Source organism: Dipodomys spectabilis, unplaced genomic scaffold (genome assembly GCF_019054845.1).
Source record: "Dipodomys spectabilis isolate Male_0828 unplaced genomic scaffold, ASM1905484v1 ptg000187l, whole genome shotgun sequence".
Classification (NCBI taxonomy): domain Eukaryota; kingdom Metazoa; phylum Chordata; class Mammalia; order Rodentia; family Heteromyidae; genus Dipodomys; species Dipodomys spectabilis.
In genome coordinates this window covers 2563687-2582685 of record NW_024870864.1, presented here as the reverse complement: position 1 = coordinate 2582685, position 18999 = coordinate 2563687, and the positions used below count along the sequence as shown (strand labels likewise).

Below are 18999 nucleotides of genomic sequence, written 5' to 3'. Positions count from 1 at the left end.
GTGACGTACGCGGGGAGGGGGACGGGGCGGGGAGCCGGAGGAGGCGGAGGCAGAGGAGGAGGAAGCCGGAAGTGCATCGGCCGGGGTCGGTCTGGGCGTTGCGGGATTGGGGCCTGGGATTGCTCGGCCCCGGGTAGCTGAGGAGCCCGTGACGGGGCGGAGCGGCGCCATCCCAGCTCTGAGGCCTGCTGACCGGTGAGGAGCGAGTGCCCGAGTGGAGAGGGTCTTTTCTTTACACAGGTCGCATCCCAAAGTACCGGTCCCGGGTCCCATATCCCTGCGGCCCAGCGGCGTCCTCCGTCCCTTGGCACCCTCGGGCCAAGAACCTGGGTCCAGGTGCCACCCCCCCCCCCCCCTTCCAGTAACCGATCCCTTGTATCCCCGCCATTCTGATCTGCCCAGACCCGACCTAGCCCTCAGCCCTCTGAGTCCTCCACCCTAATCTTGAGGCTTCCGTCCCCGCCCCCCAAGTCCCTGCAGTCCTCCGATCTGTTTAGCCCAGGCCAACCCCCCACCCTCGTGTCGGTCCTGACAGCCCCGGCTTTGGCCACCCAGTGCATTGCTCTCTCCGGGACAGGCAGGCTCTGCGCGCCCGGCGAAGGTCAGCGCCCATCAGCAGCGACCACAGAGCTACGGCGGGCGGCCCCGGGCATGTATGCCCCCGGAGGCTCTGGGCTGCCCGGCGGGCGCCGGCGGAGGAGCCCGGGGGGCAGCACTCTGCCCAAGCAGCCCGAGCGGAGCCTGGCTTCGGCCCTGCCTGGTGCCCTGTCCATCACAGCGCTATGCACTGCTCTCGCGGAGCCCGCCTGGTTGCACATCCATGGAGGCACCTGTTCCCGCCAGGAGTTGGGGGTCTCAGATGTGCTGGGCTACGTGCACCCGGACCTGCTAAAAGGTGAGGTTACTGCGCTCTTGCCCTCCAGGCCTGGGGGCATTGCAGACTGAGGGATTAATCGAAGCAGAGGTAGCCAAGGGTGAGGGGAAACATTTGATTCGGGAGGCGGGGAGCACTTGGTTTAGGGAAAGAGCCCTGGTGTTTATGCCCACCAGGTGGCTCTGTTAGGGGTCCAGCCCTTTCATTAATTCTGATGTTATTCACCGAGGCACCTACTCACAGTCATGCTAATCCGGACTGCTGCTATTTTAGGATTCTGCCAGAAGGGCGCTGTATATAGAGAAAAGATAAGGGTGCTATGTATCACACACAATTAGCTCTCCCCTTCTTAGGAACCTGTAGAATAAAGGAAAACTTGCTTTGAAGTAGCCTGATTAATGAGGAAAAAGGAATCTTTAATATTACTAGATTTTAAAAGATATTTTAGTATTCAAAGATAGTATTAGAGAAAAAGGTGAGAGGGTCTAAGGACATCAGAAGTCAGTAATATGGTCACATTCAGTAACTGAAATTTGGCTGTTAGAAGCCTTAATAAGTATGCCTGACTGAGGTAAGATTGCTTTGTTCTACATTATGCTTCCCAGCCAGGTAGGCAGAAGAAAGTCCTGTTCTGGCTTCTAAATGAAGAGGCAGTCCAGAGCCTAGAGCACCACCGTTCTAGGGATCCCCATAGCTCTCTTGGTCCCATCTTGTCTCTGGGAGTGAGGGTAAAGGCACAAAGATGTGAGAACAGCCTGCTCAATCTGGGTATTTTGGGTTTTTTTTTTTTTTTCTGTGTATGTGCCAGTCCTGGAGTTTGGACTCACAGCCTGGGCACTCTGTCCCATAGCTTCTTTTTTTTCGCCCCCCCCCCCCCCTCAGTCATGGGGCTTGAACTCTGGGCCTCAGCACTGTCCCTCAGCTCTTCAGCTCAAGGCGAGCACTCTACCACTTGAGCCACAGCACCACTTCCAGTTTTCTGAGTGGTTTATTGGAGATAAGTCTCAGGGAATTTCCTGCTTGGGCTGGCTTTGAACTGTGATCCTCAGATCTCAGCCTCCTGAGTAGCTAGGATTACAGGTGTGAGCATCAGGAGCCTGGGTGTCCCATAGCTTCTTCGCTCAAGGCTCTACCACTTGAGCCAGTGTTGGAGATAAGAGTCTCACAGACTTTCCTGCCTGAGTTGGTTTTGAACTGGGGTCCTCAGATCTTAGCCTCCTGAATAGCTAGCATTACAGGCATGAGTGAGTCATTGGTGCCTAGTTACAGTCTGGTTTTTAACCTAAAAATCATTAGTGGACCTCAAACAATCCTTAGTAACAGCATATTTCATCACCCTCAAAGGGCTTTTGAATCTTTCTTGGAGGTGTTTGTTTTTCCTTTGCCACTCTGGCTATGATGCATTCCAGATGTCTGCTGCCCTTTATATCAGAAACCTTTCATGTTAGATATTTGCATTCTTGTTTCTTGAAGAATTTGGGTCCTGGGATTTGGTGTAAACCCTTTGTGTATTGGGTCATATGCCAGTTCTGCAATTGTTGGCTGAAAAGCCCTAGCATGTGGTCTAGCATTCTCTTCCTGTTTTGCTTTTCTTTTGAGTTTTAGAGGCTTTAAGATGATTTTATAGGCAATAGGATAGGGGCTTCTGGTTTGTTTCCCAATTTCACCCTCATGATGTATTGGCCGAGTTGGCACTCTAAAACTGAAGTTATACATAAAACCTAAGGCTTGTGATATACAGCTTTTTTCTTGTCATGTAGCTGATATAGAAAGACCATCAAGTTTGAGTATCTGGATGGCTTATCTCTCAGCATATTACCCAATATTTGCCTTCTTGGAGGTGGACCTGTCATCTTTCTGCCACTTCATTTAGGCCTTTTGCATTTGATCCCATGTTGTTGCAGTGTTTCAAGAGTTTAGTGTCACACACAAACTGAGAGAGAATTCATGATGCTTCCTTTTTGCTAGTAATTCCTGGGGTAGAAGGGTTCATATAATTCACATGACAGAAGGAGAGGCATGCTTGCCTTGAGCTGAAGAGCTGAGTAACAGTGGAACAGCATCCAGGCCCAGAGTCCAAGCCCCATAACTGACCAAAAAAAAAAGTACATTTCTTAGCCAGGTGCTGGTGGCTCATGCCTATAATCCTAGCTACTTAGAAGGCTGATATCTCAGGGTCACGGTTCAAAGGCAGCCTGGGCAGGAAAGTCTGTGAGACTATTATTTCCAACAAACGAGCAGAAAACCAGAAGTGGTGCTGTGGCTCAAGTGGTAGAGCTGCTAGCCTTGAGCTGATGAACTGAGGGACAGTGCCTGGGCCCAAAGTTCAAGCCCCACGACTGACCAAAAAAAAAAAAAAGAAGAGGCAATCTGACTCTGCATCCTTACTTCAAAGATCCAGGAACTAGGAACCTGAAAAATGATTTTCAATAACAAGGCTTCCCAGCTGGTGGCATTGCTGAGGTTGCCTTCTATCTGTTGATGCCAGTATAAAATGGTATAGTCTCTGCATAGACTTTATCCTTTGTATTACATCACCTGTTGTAAAGAATAATCTCATAGGGTCTGGGAAGGTGGCTTAGTGGCAAAATGCTTGCCTAGCATGCATGAAGCTCTGGGTTCGATTCTTCAGTACCACATAAACAGAAAAAGCTTGAAGTGATACTGTGGCTCAAGTGTTAGTGCTAACCTTGAGCAAAAGAAGCTCAGGGACAGTGACCAGGACTGCCCCCCCCCCAAAAAAAAAGTAAATAAATAAAAAATAAATAAAAACTTAAAAAAAAGAATAGCCTCATAGCTTGGTGCTGGTGTCTCATTCCTATAATCCTAGAGACTTAGGTAGGCTGAGATCTAAGGATCCAGGTTCAAAGCCAGCCGAGGCAGTAGTCTTTGTTACCCATTTCTCCAGTTAGCCACCAAAAAACTGGAAGTGGAGCTGTGGCTCAAGTAGTAGAGCACTAACCTTGAGCAAAAGAACTCAGCACCCAGGCCCTGAGTTCAAGACCCAGTACCAGCAGAAAAAAAAGAAAAGAAAAAGAAAGATCCTTGTCCAAGCATGTTCAACTTAAGTTCTTACTGAACATTCTTTGCTCACATATATATTTATCCCTACAAATTTTTTCAAACCAGATTTTGTCTTTTTCTAAAGCATGTTATCTTAGCCTTTACATAGCATTTGCTTTGTTTTTAGAGATTTTAGCTCATACAGTTTTTTTGCCAGTCTTGGAGCTTGAACTGAGGGCCTGGGCTCTGTCCCTGAGCTTCTTTAGCTCCAGGCTAGCACTCTACCACTGAGCCACAGCATCCCTTCTGGCTTTTTCTGTTTATGTGGTACTGAGGAATTGAACTCAGGGTTTCATGCATGCTAGGCAAGCACTCCACCACTAAACCACCTTCCCAGCCCCCCATGTATAGTTTGTGATAGCATGGACCCATGGATATCACAAAGCCTAATAGGCCTTAGTTAACCATCACAGAGGTGTGGAATCAGGAGCTCCCTGATTGCTTCTTCTCTCCCTTTTTCCATCATTGGTTGGTTTTTTGGCACCCAGACATATGGTATCTTGTGAGGTTGTGCTGGTCATCAGGGCTAACAGATGTCCTCACCTGGAATCCTGGGATATTGCCCATTTCAGAAGGGAGTAGAGCTGTGTGGTACAGATGTGTATACAGATACTTCTAGAAGGAGAGCATATTCTGTCAAGTCTCTGCAGGTGACTAAGTAGGGTGGGCCAGAAGTCTCTGGAGCAGTCTTACCATTTCTTAGCACCTGCTTGTGTGTAAGGCATCGGAATTATGCTAAACACACTCAATACCTGATTTTAGGTTCTCCTGAAGAACACCTTCCCCACCCCCCAATCCTGGGGCTTAAACTCAGTGCCTGGGCTCTGTCCCCAAGCCTCTTTGTGCTCAGGAAGAGCTAGCACTCTACTACTTGAGCCACAGCACCACTTCAGCTTTTTCTGAGTGGTTTATGGGAGATAAGAGTGTCACGCAGTTTTTTGCCCTGGCTGGCTTTGAACCGTGATCCTCAGATCTCAGCTGCCTGCGTAGCTAGGATTACAGATGTGTACTTGGCATGTATAGTACTATTAGAAGTTATACTTTATAAAGCTCTCAGCATGAGAAATCAGGAAATTTGCTCAGGGATACACAACAATCCTAGTGACATTGATTCTGAAGTCCATGGCTCATAATAAGACCACTGTACCTTAGTGAATTCCAGGTTTCTTTTTCTTTCAATCACAGCTGTGCAAGATATCATAACCCTTGCTTTTTTTCTTTTTTTTTTTTGTTCTGGGACCCAGGACCAAGGCTTGAACTTAGGGCATCAGGTACTCACTCACCTGTTTTTTTTTTGCTTGAAGCTGGCACTTTGCCACTTGTTCCATACTTCAGTCTGTTTTAATTGGATATAGTCTCTTGGACTTTTCGACCTTCACTGGTTTTGAACTGCATTCCACATATCTCAGCTTCATGAGTAACTAGAACTACAGATGCAAACCAGTGGTGCCCAGCTTCTATTTACTTTTTATCCCACACTGTGTCAATTATTAGGCTCAAGTTGGTGATTCTGAGGGAAAGCCATTCATCCTTCTACCGCCAGGCATAGAGCCTCAGAAGCTTTAGCAAATACAGCCAGTTCAACAAGTTCTCAATTCTTCCACTTCCTCAGTGGCTGCCTGTTTTCTCTCACCTCTTCAACCTGAGCCAAGGTCCAGAGAAATCCTCAGGCCTTTTGTGGCCCTTGGAAAGGGATCTTCAAGACCTTCTACCATACCAATGTAGCCAGCAAAGGGAGCTCTGCCAACAGTCTCAGGAAGCATCTTTGGAGAATGAGGAAGTTTGGGGTTTGAAGTTGGGTAAATAATGATTAATAACAGTCACTGGAAGATCAAGGGCCTTCCAGAGAGGGCTTGTGACATAGGAAGTGTCACATGTATTCCAGATTATCCAGTCTTGAGAGGAGAGGGAGATTGTCCTCAGGCAGCTGGGTTAGCACCATTGATACCTATAGGATGACCCGTCTGGTACTACAGGGCCCTGTTGGTGGCTTATATTTAGAAGCTTGTCACTGGAGTTACAGTGAGCAAGCAAGTGGGAAGATTATGAGTGAGAGATTGCTGAGGTAGTGGGAAGTGCCTCTCTCTACCCTTTGATCTTCCAGTGGCTGTTGTCAATCACTTTCTAGAGTACAGAGGAGAGGAGGAGGAGGAGGAGGGGAGATGGGAGAGCAACACCGAGCTGGTCAGAAGCCACTTTAGCCTTCCTGCCTGCAGCTCTATGGGTTAGGAGGTGGTTGGAGCGATGAGCAGGTAGACAGGAAGAGCCAGGGCTTTCAAAACAAATCCAGTCCAGTGACTCACCAGTGACCTTGGGCAAAGTCAGTTCCTCGGAATCCTATTACACAGCAGCTGCCTTCTTCCTTGATGACTACAGGGGATAATCAAGCAATGTTGACCAAAATAAACAGGCCAGAGCACAACTGGAGGATAGGATGTGTTGTATGTCTTTCCAGAGGGTAGTACTCTGAATGACTAGCTTGAATTTAGTCAAGACCTTGCCCCTCATGCCCTTTCTCTCCCACAGTTAAATCTTTGTAATCTTGATGGGCTTTGTCCTCTCAAAGGAGATATTTGCTGCCCTCTGTGCTATACTGATTTCTCCGAAGTGAAGTAAAAGATGTTGTGATAGTGGTCTCTGGAGAGGCACTGAGCTGGGATAACTGCTTGTCCTGCCACATGATCTGTGACCCTCCTGGTGAAAGACCATCTGGGAAACAGGGCAGGCTCCTGGTTATCCATAGCAATACCCACATTCCCATTTGGCTTGATCTCTACACCCAGGGCTTACAGTCTGTGAATGGAGAAAGGCAATTGAAACAAAACCTGTGAGTTGAGCGTTAGAAGCCTCTTCTCTGTACCACATTGTCACACTGCTGGGGCAGACCCTGGCCTGGCTTTAATGGTTCCTCCTTTAGCCACTGGTCCAGGAAGTCAGTGTGAGAAGGAAAGGCACACAGGTGATATCACTGTGGACCAGTCAAAATAGCCCTTGGTTGGTAGATCAGTAATAGCATGGAATAGGCTGACTCTCTTAGAGCACCCTGCAGTGGGGTGAAGCAGGCATGGCTGCTTTTATTTGATTCATGAGGCAACGGTGGCTGTGGGCAATCAGTGACTGGGCTCAAGGTAACATGGAACCTGTGACAGGCCTAGGATTTGATAGCAAGTCCAGAACCTTTCTGGTGTCCCAGTATCCCAAAGCTAGACTCTGATGGCTACAGTGCTGCAGCATTTAAACACCACATTAAGCAGTTTTTGTCCAATTACACCCCTTGTGATCATTGCTTAATGATCAGAACTGAATTTCTTGCTTTTGTTTGTTTGTGATTCCACTCTTTAAGTTGCTTTTTTGATAAGATCAGCAGCTATTGACTCTGAGGATAGCTTGGACAAGGGATCATTTAGCTCCTTTCCTCCTCCCCTTCCCTCTTTCCCTCCCTCCCTCTCTTTTCTCTTTCTCTCTTTCTCTCTCTCTTTCTCTTTCTTTCTCTTTCTTTCTTTCTCTCTCTCTTTCTTTCTCTCTTTCTTTCTTCCTTTCTCTCTCTTTCTTTCTTTCTCTCTCTCTCTCTTTCTTTCTTTCTTTCTTTTTCTTTCCTCATGGTGCTGGAACCCAGGGCTTTGTGCATAATAAGCAAGGCCTCCCATATTGGCCTTGACCCTTCAAATACACCTGCTTAGGATGTGATTATCTCCATCAGACCAAAATAAAGCTGCTGACTGGTGCTTGGTGATTCCAAGCAGCACAAGTTCATGGTTTGAAATCGTTGTGTAACCTGGAGGAGGCTTGGATTCCTCATCTTAGCTGTACCATGATTCCCAGGGTGGCAGCAGTATCAACAAAGACAACACATGACCCATCTGTGTCTACAAGTTCCTCTCACAGACTGTGTAATGCACCTCCAACAATGTCTGCATTTGGGGAGGGACAGGTGAACATCTGGAAGGGAAGGGAAGGGATTTACTCTCTGAAGCTTTTTTTCATGTTGCATATCTCCCTTATTGTTGAAACAGATATATTAAGAAATATAAGGGCATCAAAATGAACTCCAGGAAATGGAAAGATTTTTTTTTCTTTGTTGCTGTTGTTATTATTTTCTTTTTGTCTGTTTGTTCATTTATCTGTCTTTGGGAGGGCAAGAGGGGAACACAGAAATGGAGGGAGGGACGAGCTGGGTGCTTGTGGCTCACACCTGTAATCTTAGCTACTTAGAACACTGAGATCTGAAGATTGGAATTCAAAGACAGCTTTTGTCCAATTAATTACCAGAAAACCAGACGTGGTGCTGTGGCTCAAAATGGTAGAGTACTAGCCTTGAGCAAAAGAGCTCAGGAACAGCTCCATGCCCTGAGTTCAAGCCCCATGACCAGCTGGAAAAACAAGAAAGAAAAAGAAATGGAGGGACAATGGGTGAACAAATGCAGCAAAAGTACTCACTAGATACTATGTTGAAAGTAAACAATACAACTTGGGGGGGGGGGGGGACAAGAAGAACTGTGAGAGAGTAGAGGGAGAAACAGAGAGAGCATGGAAAGGGGTGACATTGTCCAAAAAGAAATATACCCTTTATGTGACTTACGTAATTGCAACAATTCAAAAACAACAACAACAACAGCAACAACATGGGGCTGGGAAGGTGGCTCAGTGGTAGAGCGCTTGCCTTGCATGCATGAGGCCCTGGGTTCAATTCCTCAGCACCACATAAGCAGAAAAAAAAGCTGAAGTGGTGCTGTGGCTCAAGTGGTAGAGTGCTAGCCTTGAGCTGAAGAGCTGAGGGACAGCGCCCAGGCCCAGAGTTCAGGCCCCACAACCAGAACCCCCCCCCCCCCAAAAAAAAATTAACAACAAAGAAACATAAAGGAAGCCTGGTGCCTATGGCTCATGCCTGTAATCCTACCTACTGAGGAGGCTAAGATCTTAGAATTGTGGTTCAAAGCCAGCCTGGGCAGGAATGTCTGTGAGGCTCTTATCTCCAAAAGCCTGAAATGGAACTGTAGCTCAAGTGGTAGAGTGCCAACCTTGAATGTAGGGAAAAAAGCTAAGTGAGAGTTCAAGGTCCTTAGTTCAAGTCCCAGTACCAACACACAAAAAGAGAACAAGGCAGAGAGACAGAAAGAAAGAAAAGAGAAAAAGAAAAAGATAAGGCCCACATGAGTATATTAAATAGGTGTACACGGGCTGGGAAGTTGGCTCAGTGGTAGAGTGCTTGCCTTGCATGCATGAGGTCCTGGGTTCAATTCCTCAGCACCACATAAGCAGAAAAAAGCTGAAAGTGGTGCTGTGATTCAAGTGTTAGGGCCCTAGCCTTGAGCTGAAGAGCTGAGGGACAGTGTCCAAGCCCAGAGTTCAGCCCCCACTACCGAGAAAGAAAGAAAGAAAGAAAGAAGGAAAGAAAGAAAGAGGTGCACACTTTTAAGGAAAATAAATGGAATAGCCTGTGCCAGTCAACCAGTGGCGGAAAAATATATAGACTTTTTTTTTTCCCTGTTGTGAGGCTTGAACTCTGGGCCTGGGCACTGTCCCTGAGCTCTTATCAGCTCAGGGCAAACGCTCTACCACTTGAGCCACAGAGCCACTTCTGGTTTTCTGGTGTAGTTAATTGGAGATAAGAGTCTCAGGGGGGCTGGGAACGTGGCTTAGTGGTAGAGTGCTCACCTAGCATGCACGAAGTCCCTGGTTCGACTCCTCAGTTCCACATAAACAGAAAAGGCCAGAAGTGGAGCCATGACTCAAGTGTTAGAGCACTAGCCTTGAGCAAAAGAAGCTCAGGGACAGCACCTGGGCCCTGAGTTCAAGCCCCACAACTGGCAAATAAATAAATAAATAAAGCCAGGAGCTGGTGGCTCATGCCTGAAATCCTCGCTACTCAGGAGGCTGAGATTTGAGGATCATGGTTCAAAGCCAGCCCGGGCAGGAAAAGTCCATGAGACTCTTATCTCCAATAAACCACTCAGAAAGTCAGAAGTGGTGCTGTGGCTCAAGTGGTAGAGTGCTAGCTTTGAGCTGAAGAGCTCAGGGACAGCACCCAGGCCCAGAATTCAGGCCCCATGACCAACAAAAAAAAGTCTCAGGGACTTTCCTGCCCAAGCTGGCTTTGAACCAGTATACTCAGATCTCAGCCTCCTGAGTAGCTAGGATTACAGGTTTGAGCCACCAGTGCCTGGCTATATAGTGTCTTTGAAGCCTCTCTCTATATTCCTTTTTTCATCAGAGCCTCGGAGTATGTGGCTGCATTAATTAATTAGAGTGAATTATCCAGGCTCTGCTGCAGAGGGGTCATGATGTCAGCCCTTCTGCCTGCTCTGGCAGATTATTCTTGGAGGCACTTGAACACTTTAAGTGCTTCCCCATCCTTGCCATGTGCCACAAGGACCACAAGAACTGTCTCAGCTTTTAACAGTATTCATAATAGAGTCAGAGGACAGCTTCTGCATCTTGAAGCTTTTCTTTTTCATGACTTCACATGAGTTTCTAGACCCTTTCCGCCCTCTCCCCCACACTCTGAATCTATGAAGGGTCGGTGCTGGCTGCCAGCAGAGCTCATGCCCACCGGCAGTTTCCTGGCAGTAGGCAATCATCTAGGATGGATGCTTGAGAGGGTTTTTATTGCTTTTGGTGGGGCTTGAACTCTGGGCCTGGGCGCTGTCCCTTGGCTCTTCAGCTCAAGGCGAGCATGCTAGCACTTGAGCCACAGCGCCACTTCTGGCTTTCTGGTGGCTTATTGGAGTTAAGAGTCGCTTGGACTTTCCTGCCTGGGCTGGCATTGAACTGGGATCCTCAGATCTCAGCCTCCTGAGTAGGATTACGGATGTGAGCCACTGACACCTGGCTTGAGAGGGATTTTTAACCCAATGGTCAACAGATGAGATCTTGAAAAGAGGGCAGCTTGGTTGGTGATCCAAAGCCAGATGGATGCACATGAGATTTGTCTGGGCCTAACCAGCATCTGCCTGGAGAACTTAGAGCCTGAGGCAGGGTATGCATGTCAGTCATAAAGGCTTGTGGTGTCCCCTGTTCAAGACCTCATGACACCAGCCCTCTGCTGAGCTGAGTCTGCTTTGTTGGCATTGGGTTCCTTTCCCAGATATGTAGGCTTTTCCCAATCAGTCTATCTTTCTCTAGGATTTGGGGCTGCTGTTCTTGGAGAGTGAGGCTTGAGCTACTTGCTTGGTAAAATCCAGATTCCTAGGCCCTGTGTCAGACCTAAAACTCAGACCCTTTGGGTATCCTTAAACATGCTTACACCTTGGTAACTGAATTGTGCAGTGCACTGATGATCACCATCTGCAGATTCTTGGCTTGACATCTAGATCCTTTGTTTTGTTTTTGACCAGTCCTGGGGCTTGAACTCAGAGCCTGGGTGCTGTCTTTATCAAGACACAGAGCCACTTCTGGCCTTTTCTGTTTATGTGGTACTGAGGAATCAAATCCAGGGTTTCATGCATGCTAGGCAAGCACTCTACCACTAAACCACCTTACCAGCCTGACATGTAGACTCTTGACACTAAGATTTGGGAAAGGAGCCTAGAGCTTAAGTCTGGCCAGCCCTTCTCAGGTTTTCCTAAACTAGTTGGGGTCCCATTGCCTGAACTGAAAGAAGAAGAGCTTGCCAATATCTGAGAAAGAAGAAGAAGAGAGGGTTAAGTCCCATTTTGAGGGCTAACAGTTATTTTATTAAGACCTAAAATGCTTAATCATGGCTTGACCTTTTTTTTTTTTTGCTGGATGTGGGGCCTGAACTCTGGGCCTGGGTGCTGTCCCTCAGCTCTTCAGCTCAAGGCTAGTGCTCTATATCACTTGAGCCACAGTGCCACTTCTGGTTTTTGCATGGTTAATTAGAGATAAGAGTCTCATGGGGGGGAGGGCTGGGAAGGTGGCTCAGTGGTAGAGTGCTTGCCTTGCATGCCTGAGGCCCTGGGTTCCTGGGTTCAATTCCTCAGCACCACATAAGCAAAAAGAAAAAAGCTGGAAGTGGCGCTGTGGCTCAAGTGGTAGAGCGCTAGCCTTGAGCTGAAGAGCTGAGGGACAGTGCCCAGGCCCAGTGTTCAGGCCCCATGACCGGACCCAAAAGAAAACAAAACAAAAAACAAAAGAGTCTCACAGGGACTTTGCTGCCCAGGCTGGCTTGGAACTGGGATCCTCACATCTCAGCCTCTTGAGTAGATAGGATTACAGACATGAGCCACTTGTGCCTGGCTTTTATTTGTATTCTTAAAGCATGGAATTATAGTATCATTGGTGCACAATTGTCACCCTGTGCCTTCTCCATGACCCTAGGGCTTCTTGAATGTTGTCTGTCCCTGTGGTACATTGTATACTAACCTAAGTTGATGGTGTGCTTACTTTCATTTGCAGTTTTCTTGGTTTTGTTTCACTTTTTTGCTTTGTATGTGTGTGTATGGGGGTGGGGTTATGCTTTTAAAAAGAAGTCCTTTTATTTTGGTAGAGTTCTGAGAGGGAGCAAAATAAATGTGACAATGTAGTTACCAACTTCCCTAATTTATTTAAGACTTCCATGTACTTACACTTTTTTTCCCCTGGTCATGGGGCTTGAACTTAGGGCCTGGGTGCTGTCTCTGAGCCTCTTGGCACTGAAGGCCAGCCTTCTACCCCTTGAGCCACAGTTCCATGTCTGGCTTTTTCTGAGTAGTTTTTTGGAGGTAAGAGTCTCCTGGGGCTGGGAATGTGGCTTAGTGGTAGAGTGCTCACCTAGCATGCATGAAGCCCTAGGTTTGATTTCTCAGTACCACATAAAGAGAAAAAGCCAGATGTAGTGCTCTAGCTTACGTGGCAGAGTGCTAGCCTTGAGCAAAAGAAGCTCAAGGACAGTTCCCAAGCCCTGAATTCAAGTTCCAGGACTGGCAAAAAAAAAAGAGTTTCATGGACTTTTCTGCCCAGTCTGGCTTCAAACCACGATCTTCAGATCTCAGCTTCCTGAGTATCTAGGATTACAGGTATGAGCCCCAGCACTGACTTCCTTTTGGGTTTTTGATACAGGGTCTTATGATATAGCCCAGGCAGCCTCAGTCTTGCTATAGATGTGGGCCATCACATCACCTAACATTTCTCAGAACTCCTTTAACTTCATTTTCAGATTTATTTATTTATTTATTTATGCTAGTCCTGGGACTTGAGTTCATGGTCTGAGCATTGTCTGTGAGCCACTGCTGCCCAGATTTTAAAATTTTTCATGAAGTAAAATGTGCATAAGATTTGCCATTTTAACTTTTTTTTTTGTCGGTCATGGGGCTTGAACTCTGGGCTTGGGCACTGTCCCTGCGCTCTTCAGCTCAAGACCAACACTCTGCCACTTGAGCCACAGCGCCACTTCCGGTTTTCTGGTGGTTTATTGGAGATAAGAGTCACATGGACTTTCCTGCCCGGGCTGGCTTTGAACTGTGATCTTCAGATCTCAGCCTCCTGAGTAGCTAGGATTACAGACGTGAGCCACCGGTGCCCGACTCATATTTTTAAGTGTTAGTTTGGTGACATAAAAGTATGTTCTCATGCTGTGCAAGCTTTACTGCTATCTGTTTCCTGAAGGTTTTTTAAAATATCATTTGGAAATGAAACTCTGCGCATTAAGTAGCATTCTGTCCTTTCCTTATTTATTCCTTGACAGCCATCACTTCACTTTCTCTGTACATTTGACTATTTTAGTTACTTTTTTTTCTTGTGGGCTCCATTTGCTCTTTTTCTTTTCTATTATTTTAAATAATTGTACAAAGGAGCTGTCATTTAGCAAAGCAGTTTATTAATATATCTTTGATCAATGTCACTCCTTTCAACATTCTCACCCATATCCCTCCTACCCACCATTCCAACCCTTCTTCTTAATTTTGTAGGATATACATTGGATTCTGTTTGTATTTTCCCCCTCATTTCCTTTCATTTGTCTACCCTTTGCCCCTTGGCCCCACCTTACCCCTTTTGAGTACCATCTTCCTGGTATTTTATTTTGCTGAACTTTTGATTTTGTCTTTCTAAAGACTTACAGTATTTAAGATCTTTCTTGAATCTACTGTATTTCAGTCAATACATTAATATATACTTGCATACCAACTGTTATATTTACTTATGAGTTTGTAAGCTAAATCTGTCTTATATATAAGAAAACACATGGATTCTTTGTTTCTCTGGGCCTGACTTACTTCGCTTAACATAATTTTTTCCAAGTCTTTCCATTTCTTTTTTATTATTATTATGAAAATACCATACAGAGGAGTTACAATTACATGGCTAAGATAATGAGTACATTTCTTATCAAGCATTGTTGCCTCCTCCTTTGTTTCCATTTCTTTACAAATGGTACAATAGGGCTGGGAAGGTGGCTCAGTGGTGGAGCGCTTGCCTTGCATGCATGAGGCCCTGGGTTCCATTCCTCAGCACCACATAAACAAAAAGAAAAAAGCCGGAAGTGGCGCTGTGGCTCAAGTGGTAGAGCACTAGCCTTGAGCTGAAGAGCTGAGGGACAGTGCTCAGGCCCAGAGTTCAGGCCTCACGACTGGACCCCAAAAAAAAAAATAAATAAATGATACAATATTATTTTTTCTAATGGAGTAGTACAATCCCATTGTGTACATATACCCACATTTTCTTGATCCATTTGTCCATTGAGGGGCATCTGGGCTGATTCCATACGTTGGCTCTGATGAATAGTGCTGCAATAACACTGTGCTGCAATAACATGGTTGTGCTGGTGGCTTTACTGTATTTTGGTTTGTAATCTTTTGGGTAAATGCCTAGGAGTGGAAATACTGGATCATAGTGTAGTTAGTGTAGTTATACAATATTTGTCCTATGTTTGGTTCATCTACAAGTTCACTTTTTTTTTCTTTTCTGCTCATTCTGGAGCTTGAACTCAGGGCCTAGGCACTGGCTCTGAGTCTCTTTGTGCTCAAGGCTAGCACTCTACTGCTTGAGTCACAGTGTCAGTTCTGGCTTTTTCTAAGTAGTTTACTGGAGATACGAGTCTCACAGACTTTTCTTCCCAGGCTTCAAGCCATGATCCTCATATCTCATGTTCCTGAGTAGCTAGGATTGCAGGTGTGATCGACTAGTGCCTGGCTTTACCTTCTTTTTGAAACAAAAAGAGAATGAATGAATGAATGAAGAACAAGTACTAATTAGCCTCTGATCTTAGCATGTCTGGCTGTCTTAGCTCAGAAGTCCAATGCCAGCCTAATGTATCCTTTAGAAGAATAGGTTTACATTCCAGCTTAATTGTCAGGATCTTGAAAAATGAAGAGCATAGCACAGTGAATCGTGCACATATGCTAGTCTCTGTTGGAAAAAGAACTTAAGAGCTTTGGCAGTAGTGACCTGGAGGCCTGTCTGTTGGTAGGAGGCTATTCAGCCCTGCCCCCTTAGCAGACCAGATGGTCACAGTGGCTAACACAATACTCTGCAGTGTCCCAGACTTCCTGAGACTATGGTGGAGGGGGACAGAGCACCTTCCCAGGTAGGGCTTTCCCTTCCTCTGAGTATTACTTTGTGCCTGAAGTTTTGGTTCTCTCTCCTACAGATTTCTGCATGAACCCCCAGACAGTGCTGCTCCTGAGGGTCATTGCTGCCTTCTGCTTCCTGGGCATCCTGTGTAGTCTTTCTGCATTCCTTCTTGATGTCTTTGGGCCCAAGCATCCAGCCCTGAAGATCACTCGTCGCTATGCCTTTGCCCATATCCTCACTGGTAAGCTGAGGGCCTATTCCTATGTAGGAGGAGAGCTGCCAGAGGGCATAGTGGCGTGTGGAACTCATTTCTATTAGCAGACATGGTTCCAGGTGCTCCTATGACAAGCTTAGCTTTTCACAGAGCATTTGAGTCTGTTAGCAGTTTGCTTGAATGTGCTTGCCAAGATATCAAACCTACTCAGTCCATCTGTAGGGAGGGAATGTTGTTAGAATTCCATAAAGAACCTCACAGCTCTCTAAAAATGGCATTTGAAGTTCATTTGAGCTCAGAGCCTGTAGTAAGCAAGAAGGAGCCAGGCTGTCTATCCCAGACAGGTGTACAAGTATTCTACCTCTTTTTTTTTTTTTTGGTCAGTTGTGGGGCTTGAACTCTGGGCCTAGGCGCTTTCCCTCAGCTCTTCAACTCAAGGCTAGTGCTCTACAACTTGAGCCACAGTGCCACTTCCGGTTTTCTGGTAGTTTTTTGGAGATAAGAGTCTCATGGACTTTTTTGCCCGGGCTGGTTTTGAGCCATGATTCTCAAATCTCAGCCTCCTGAGTAGCTAGGATTACAGGCATGAGCTTCCGGCACCCAGCTGTACTCTACCCTTTGACTTCCCTGTAGACCAGCCCTCTTGGCTTGTACTGGTCTGGCTGATCTCCTCCCCTATAACTGAGCTAGTGTGTCAGTTTGGCTTGTGTTGGTACTTGTCAACTCCAGCTCACAAGTTTCACAGCTTGCTTATTTCTTTTAAGGACCTAACAACATATAATAGTGTCCTTAGTATGCCAATTGCAATTTTTTAAGCAGTACCAGGACTTGAGATGAGGGTTTTCATGTTTGCCAGACAGGTGCTCCACCACTGAGCCATGCTTTCATTTCCATTTTTCACTGATTATTTTTGAGATAGGGTCTAGTTTCTTGCCAGAGTATACTCCTTTACCATAATCTGCCTATTTTAAAAGGCTTCCCATCTTTGGGTTCACAAGCATGTACCAACACAACCACTTCCCTATGTGGAGATGGAGTCTCATAGACTTTTTTATCTAGATTGGAACTGTAATATAACCTCCCACATAGCTTAGAATAATGAGGTGGGAATGTGGCTTGCCTAGCATGCATAAATCTCTGGGTTCGATTCCTCAGTACCACATAAACAGAAAAAGCTGGAACTGGCGCTGCGGCTCAAGTGGCAGAGTGCTAGCCTTGAACAAATGAAGCTCAGAGACAGTGCCCCAGGTCCTGAGTTCAAGCCCCAAGACTGGCCAAAAAAAAAAAAGAGGGGGTAGGAAGGTGGCTTAGTGGAAGAGCGCTTGCCTTGCATGCATAAGGCCCTAGGTTCCATTCCTCAGCATCACATAAACAAAAAGGAAAAAGCCGGAAGTGGTGCTGTGGCTCAAGTGGTAGAGTGTTAGCCTTGAGCTGAAGAGCTGAGGGACAGTGCCCAGGCCCAGAGTTCAGGCCCCATGATTGGACCCCCTCCTCCCATAAAAAAGAAAAGAAAAGAAAAGTGTGCTTACCACTGCACCCAGCTATGGGTCAAGAAGGGGGTCTTGTGAACTTTTATGTCTGATCTGTTCTTGAACCACAATCCTCCCATTCTCATCCTCCCAAATAGCTAGTGTTAACAGGCATGAGCTACTAGCACCTGGCTCCAATTTCAGATTGTTAAGACAAAGATAATTTGTCTAGGATGAGGTCAGATAGCTGTCCCCAACCGCATGCCAAGAATCCCATGGCCAAGAGAGCTCCTCTTTTCAGGGCCTGGAGCCAGACAGATTCTCTGAAAGGCTATTCTCAAGCATCCTGGCAACAGAGGCCTCCTAATCCCCCTTCTGTGCTGTCCTTCTGTCCCCTAGTCCTGCAGTGTGCCACCGTCATTGGCTTTTCTTATTGGGCTTCTGAACTCATCCTGGCCCAGCAGCAGCAACATAAGAAGTACCACGGCTCGCAGGTCTACGTCACCTTTGCTGTTAGTTTCTATCTGGTGGCAGGAGCTGGTGGAGCCTCAATCCTGGCTACTGCGGCCAACCTCCTGCGTCACTACCCTACAGAAGAAGAAGAGCAAGCACTGGAACTGCTGTCTGAGATGGAGGAGAATGAGCCCTACCCAGCAGAGTATGAGGTCATCAATCAGTTCCAGCCACCCCCAGCCTATACACCCTAATGCCAGCCAGAACTTTCTTCCTTTCAGCAGCCCCTCCCCCAATGCTACAGCTCCACTTGCACCCAGAGGAGCTCCTTTCCCCAGCAGGCCTCACTAGTAGGACCCTGACCATCTTTACCAAACCTTCCCCAGGAGAGACTCTGCCTTTAGAGTTGTCCATGTGTCCCTGCTCCCAGAAGTTGGGATTCAGCGAATTTATGTAATGCACTTTCCCCTACTGCCACACTCTGCTCCCTTACCAGTCACCCATCACTTCCAACCAGGGGAGGGCCAGACAGGTTTCCTCCCTTCATGGGCCATATCTTTGGGACTGGGACTTTCTTGGGGTTGCTGCTGGTAGTGGACAATTCCAGAGAGAAGTGTCACCAGAGCACAAGGAAAAGGGGACTTGCCCTATAGGTTCCCTTCATGAGGCTCAACATTTGTTCCATACCTGTAGCTCTGGGCTGACTCCTTCCTTCCTTCTCAGTGCCCCAGGCCCAGGCTGCCCACCTGGTGGATTATCTGCACTTTAGTCTTTGGACTTCTCCTTACATGTGTTCTGGTTTTCTGGGAAGAAGAAATTACTGTTGGGGAGCAGAGCACTAGCTCTCTCTGCCCTGCTGTGGTTTCCTATGTCGAGCCAGGAAAGGAAGGCAGAAGCAAGCCAGAGCCCAAGGCCTCCTGTGCCTCCTCATAGGATCAGAGGGAAAGAGACTCAGTCTCTTGATCGTGTCATCTTTTAAAATGAATAGTTTTAAAAGAAAAAAAAAAACAGAAACAAGCAGCAGTAACTATATTGTCTTTTAAAAATAGGGACAAGGCTGTTGTCCTTTTTCAGAAATGGATCCCATCCCCTCTGGCTCTGCAATATTTGGATCATAGCTCAGTCTGAGCCTCTGGTCACTTCTCCCAGTATCTCTTCTAGCAGAATGCAGCCTTTCTGCCCTGGCTCCTTCCCCCCCAGCCACTGCGGTTCCCTGGGGCCTACCTGTGGAACCTGAGCCGCATGGCCCCCGAGGGGCTGAGGACTGTGGCCTGGCTGGCTGGCCAGCGTGGTGCTCCTCAGGACTGCGGCACTGAGATGTAACCTGGCCTCAGCTCAGGAACAGGGGCCAAGCAGGGCAGGACCCTCCACTCTACATAGGAACTCTAACCAGTGGCTCATTGGCTTAGTGTCAGGACCACCCTGACAGATTAGCAAATCTGGTTATAACCTTCAGACTCAGTGTGTCCCCTAGACTG

The 18999-nt window shown here is 46.9% G+C and overlaps 1 protein-coding gene across 2 annotated transcripts; it reads left to right on the top strand.

Moving 5' to 3' along the window:
• The first annotated feature begins 43 nt into the window (after window positions 1-43).
• On the top strand, window positions 44-18516 carry Tmem127 (transmembrane protein 127). 2 transcript variants are annotated; one of them, XM_042695481.1, is made up of 4 exons: window positions 44-195; window positions 582-895; window positions 15462-15626; window positions 17468-18516. In XM_042695481.1, the coding sequence occupies exons 2-4, from the start codon at window positions 652-654 to the stop codon at window positions 17773-17775; spliced, it is 717 nt and encodes a 238-aa protein (XP_042551415.1). In that variant the 5' UTR covers window positions 44-195; window positions 582-651; the 3' UTR covers window positions 17776-18516. The 2 variants fall into 2 exon arrangements, with proteins under 2 accessions (XP_042551415.1, XP_042551414.1); XM_042695480.1 differs by having other exon boundaries at window positions 578-895.
• Window positions 18517-18999: the final 483 nt, after the last annotated feature.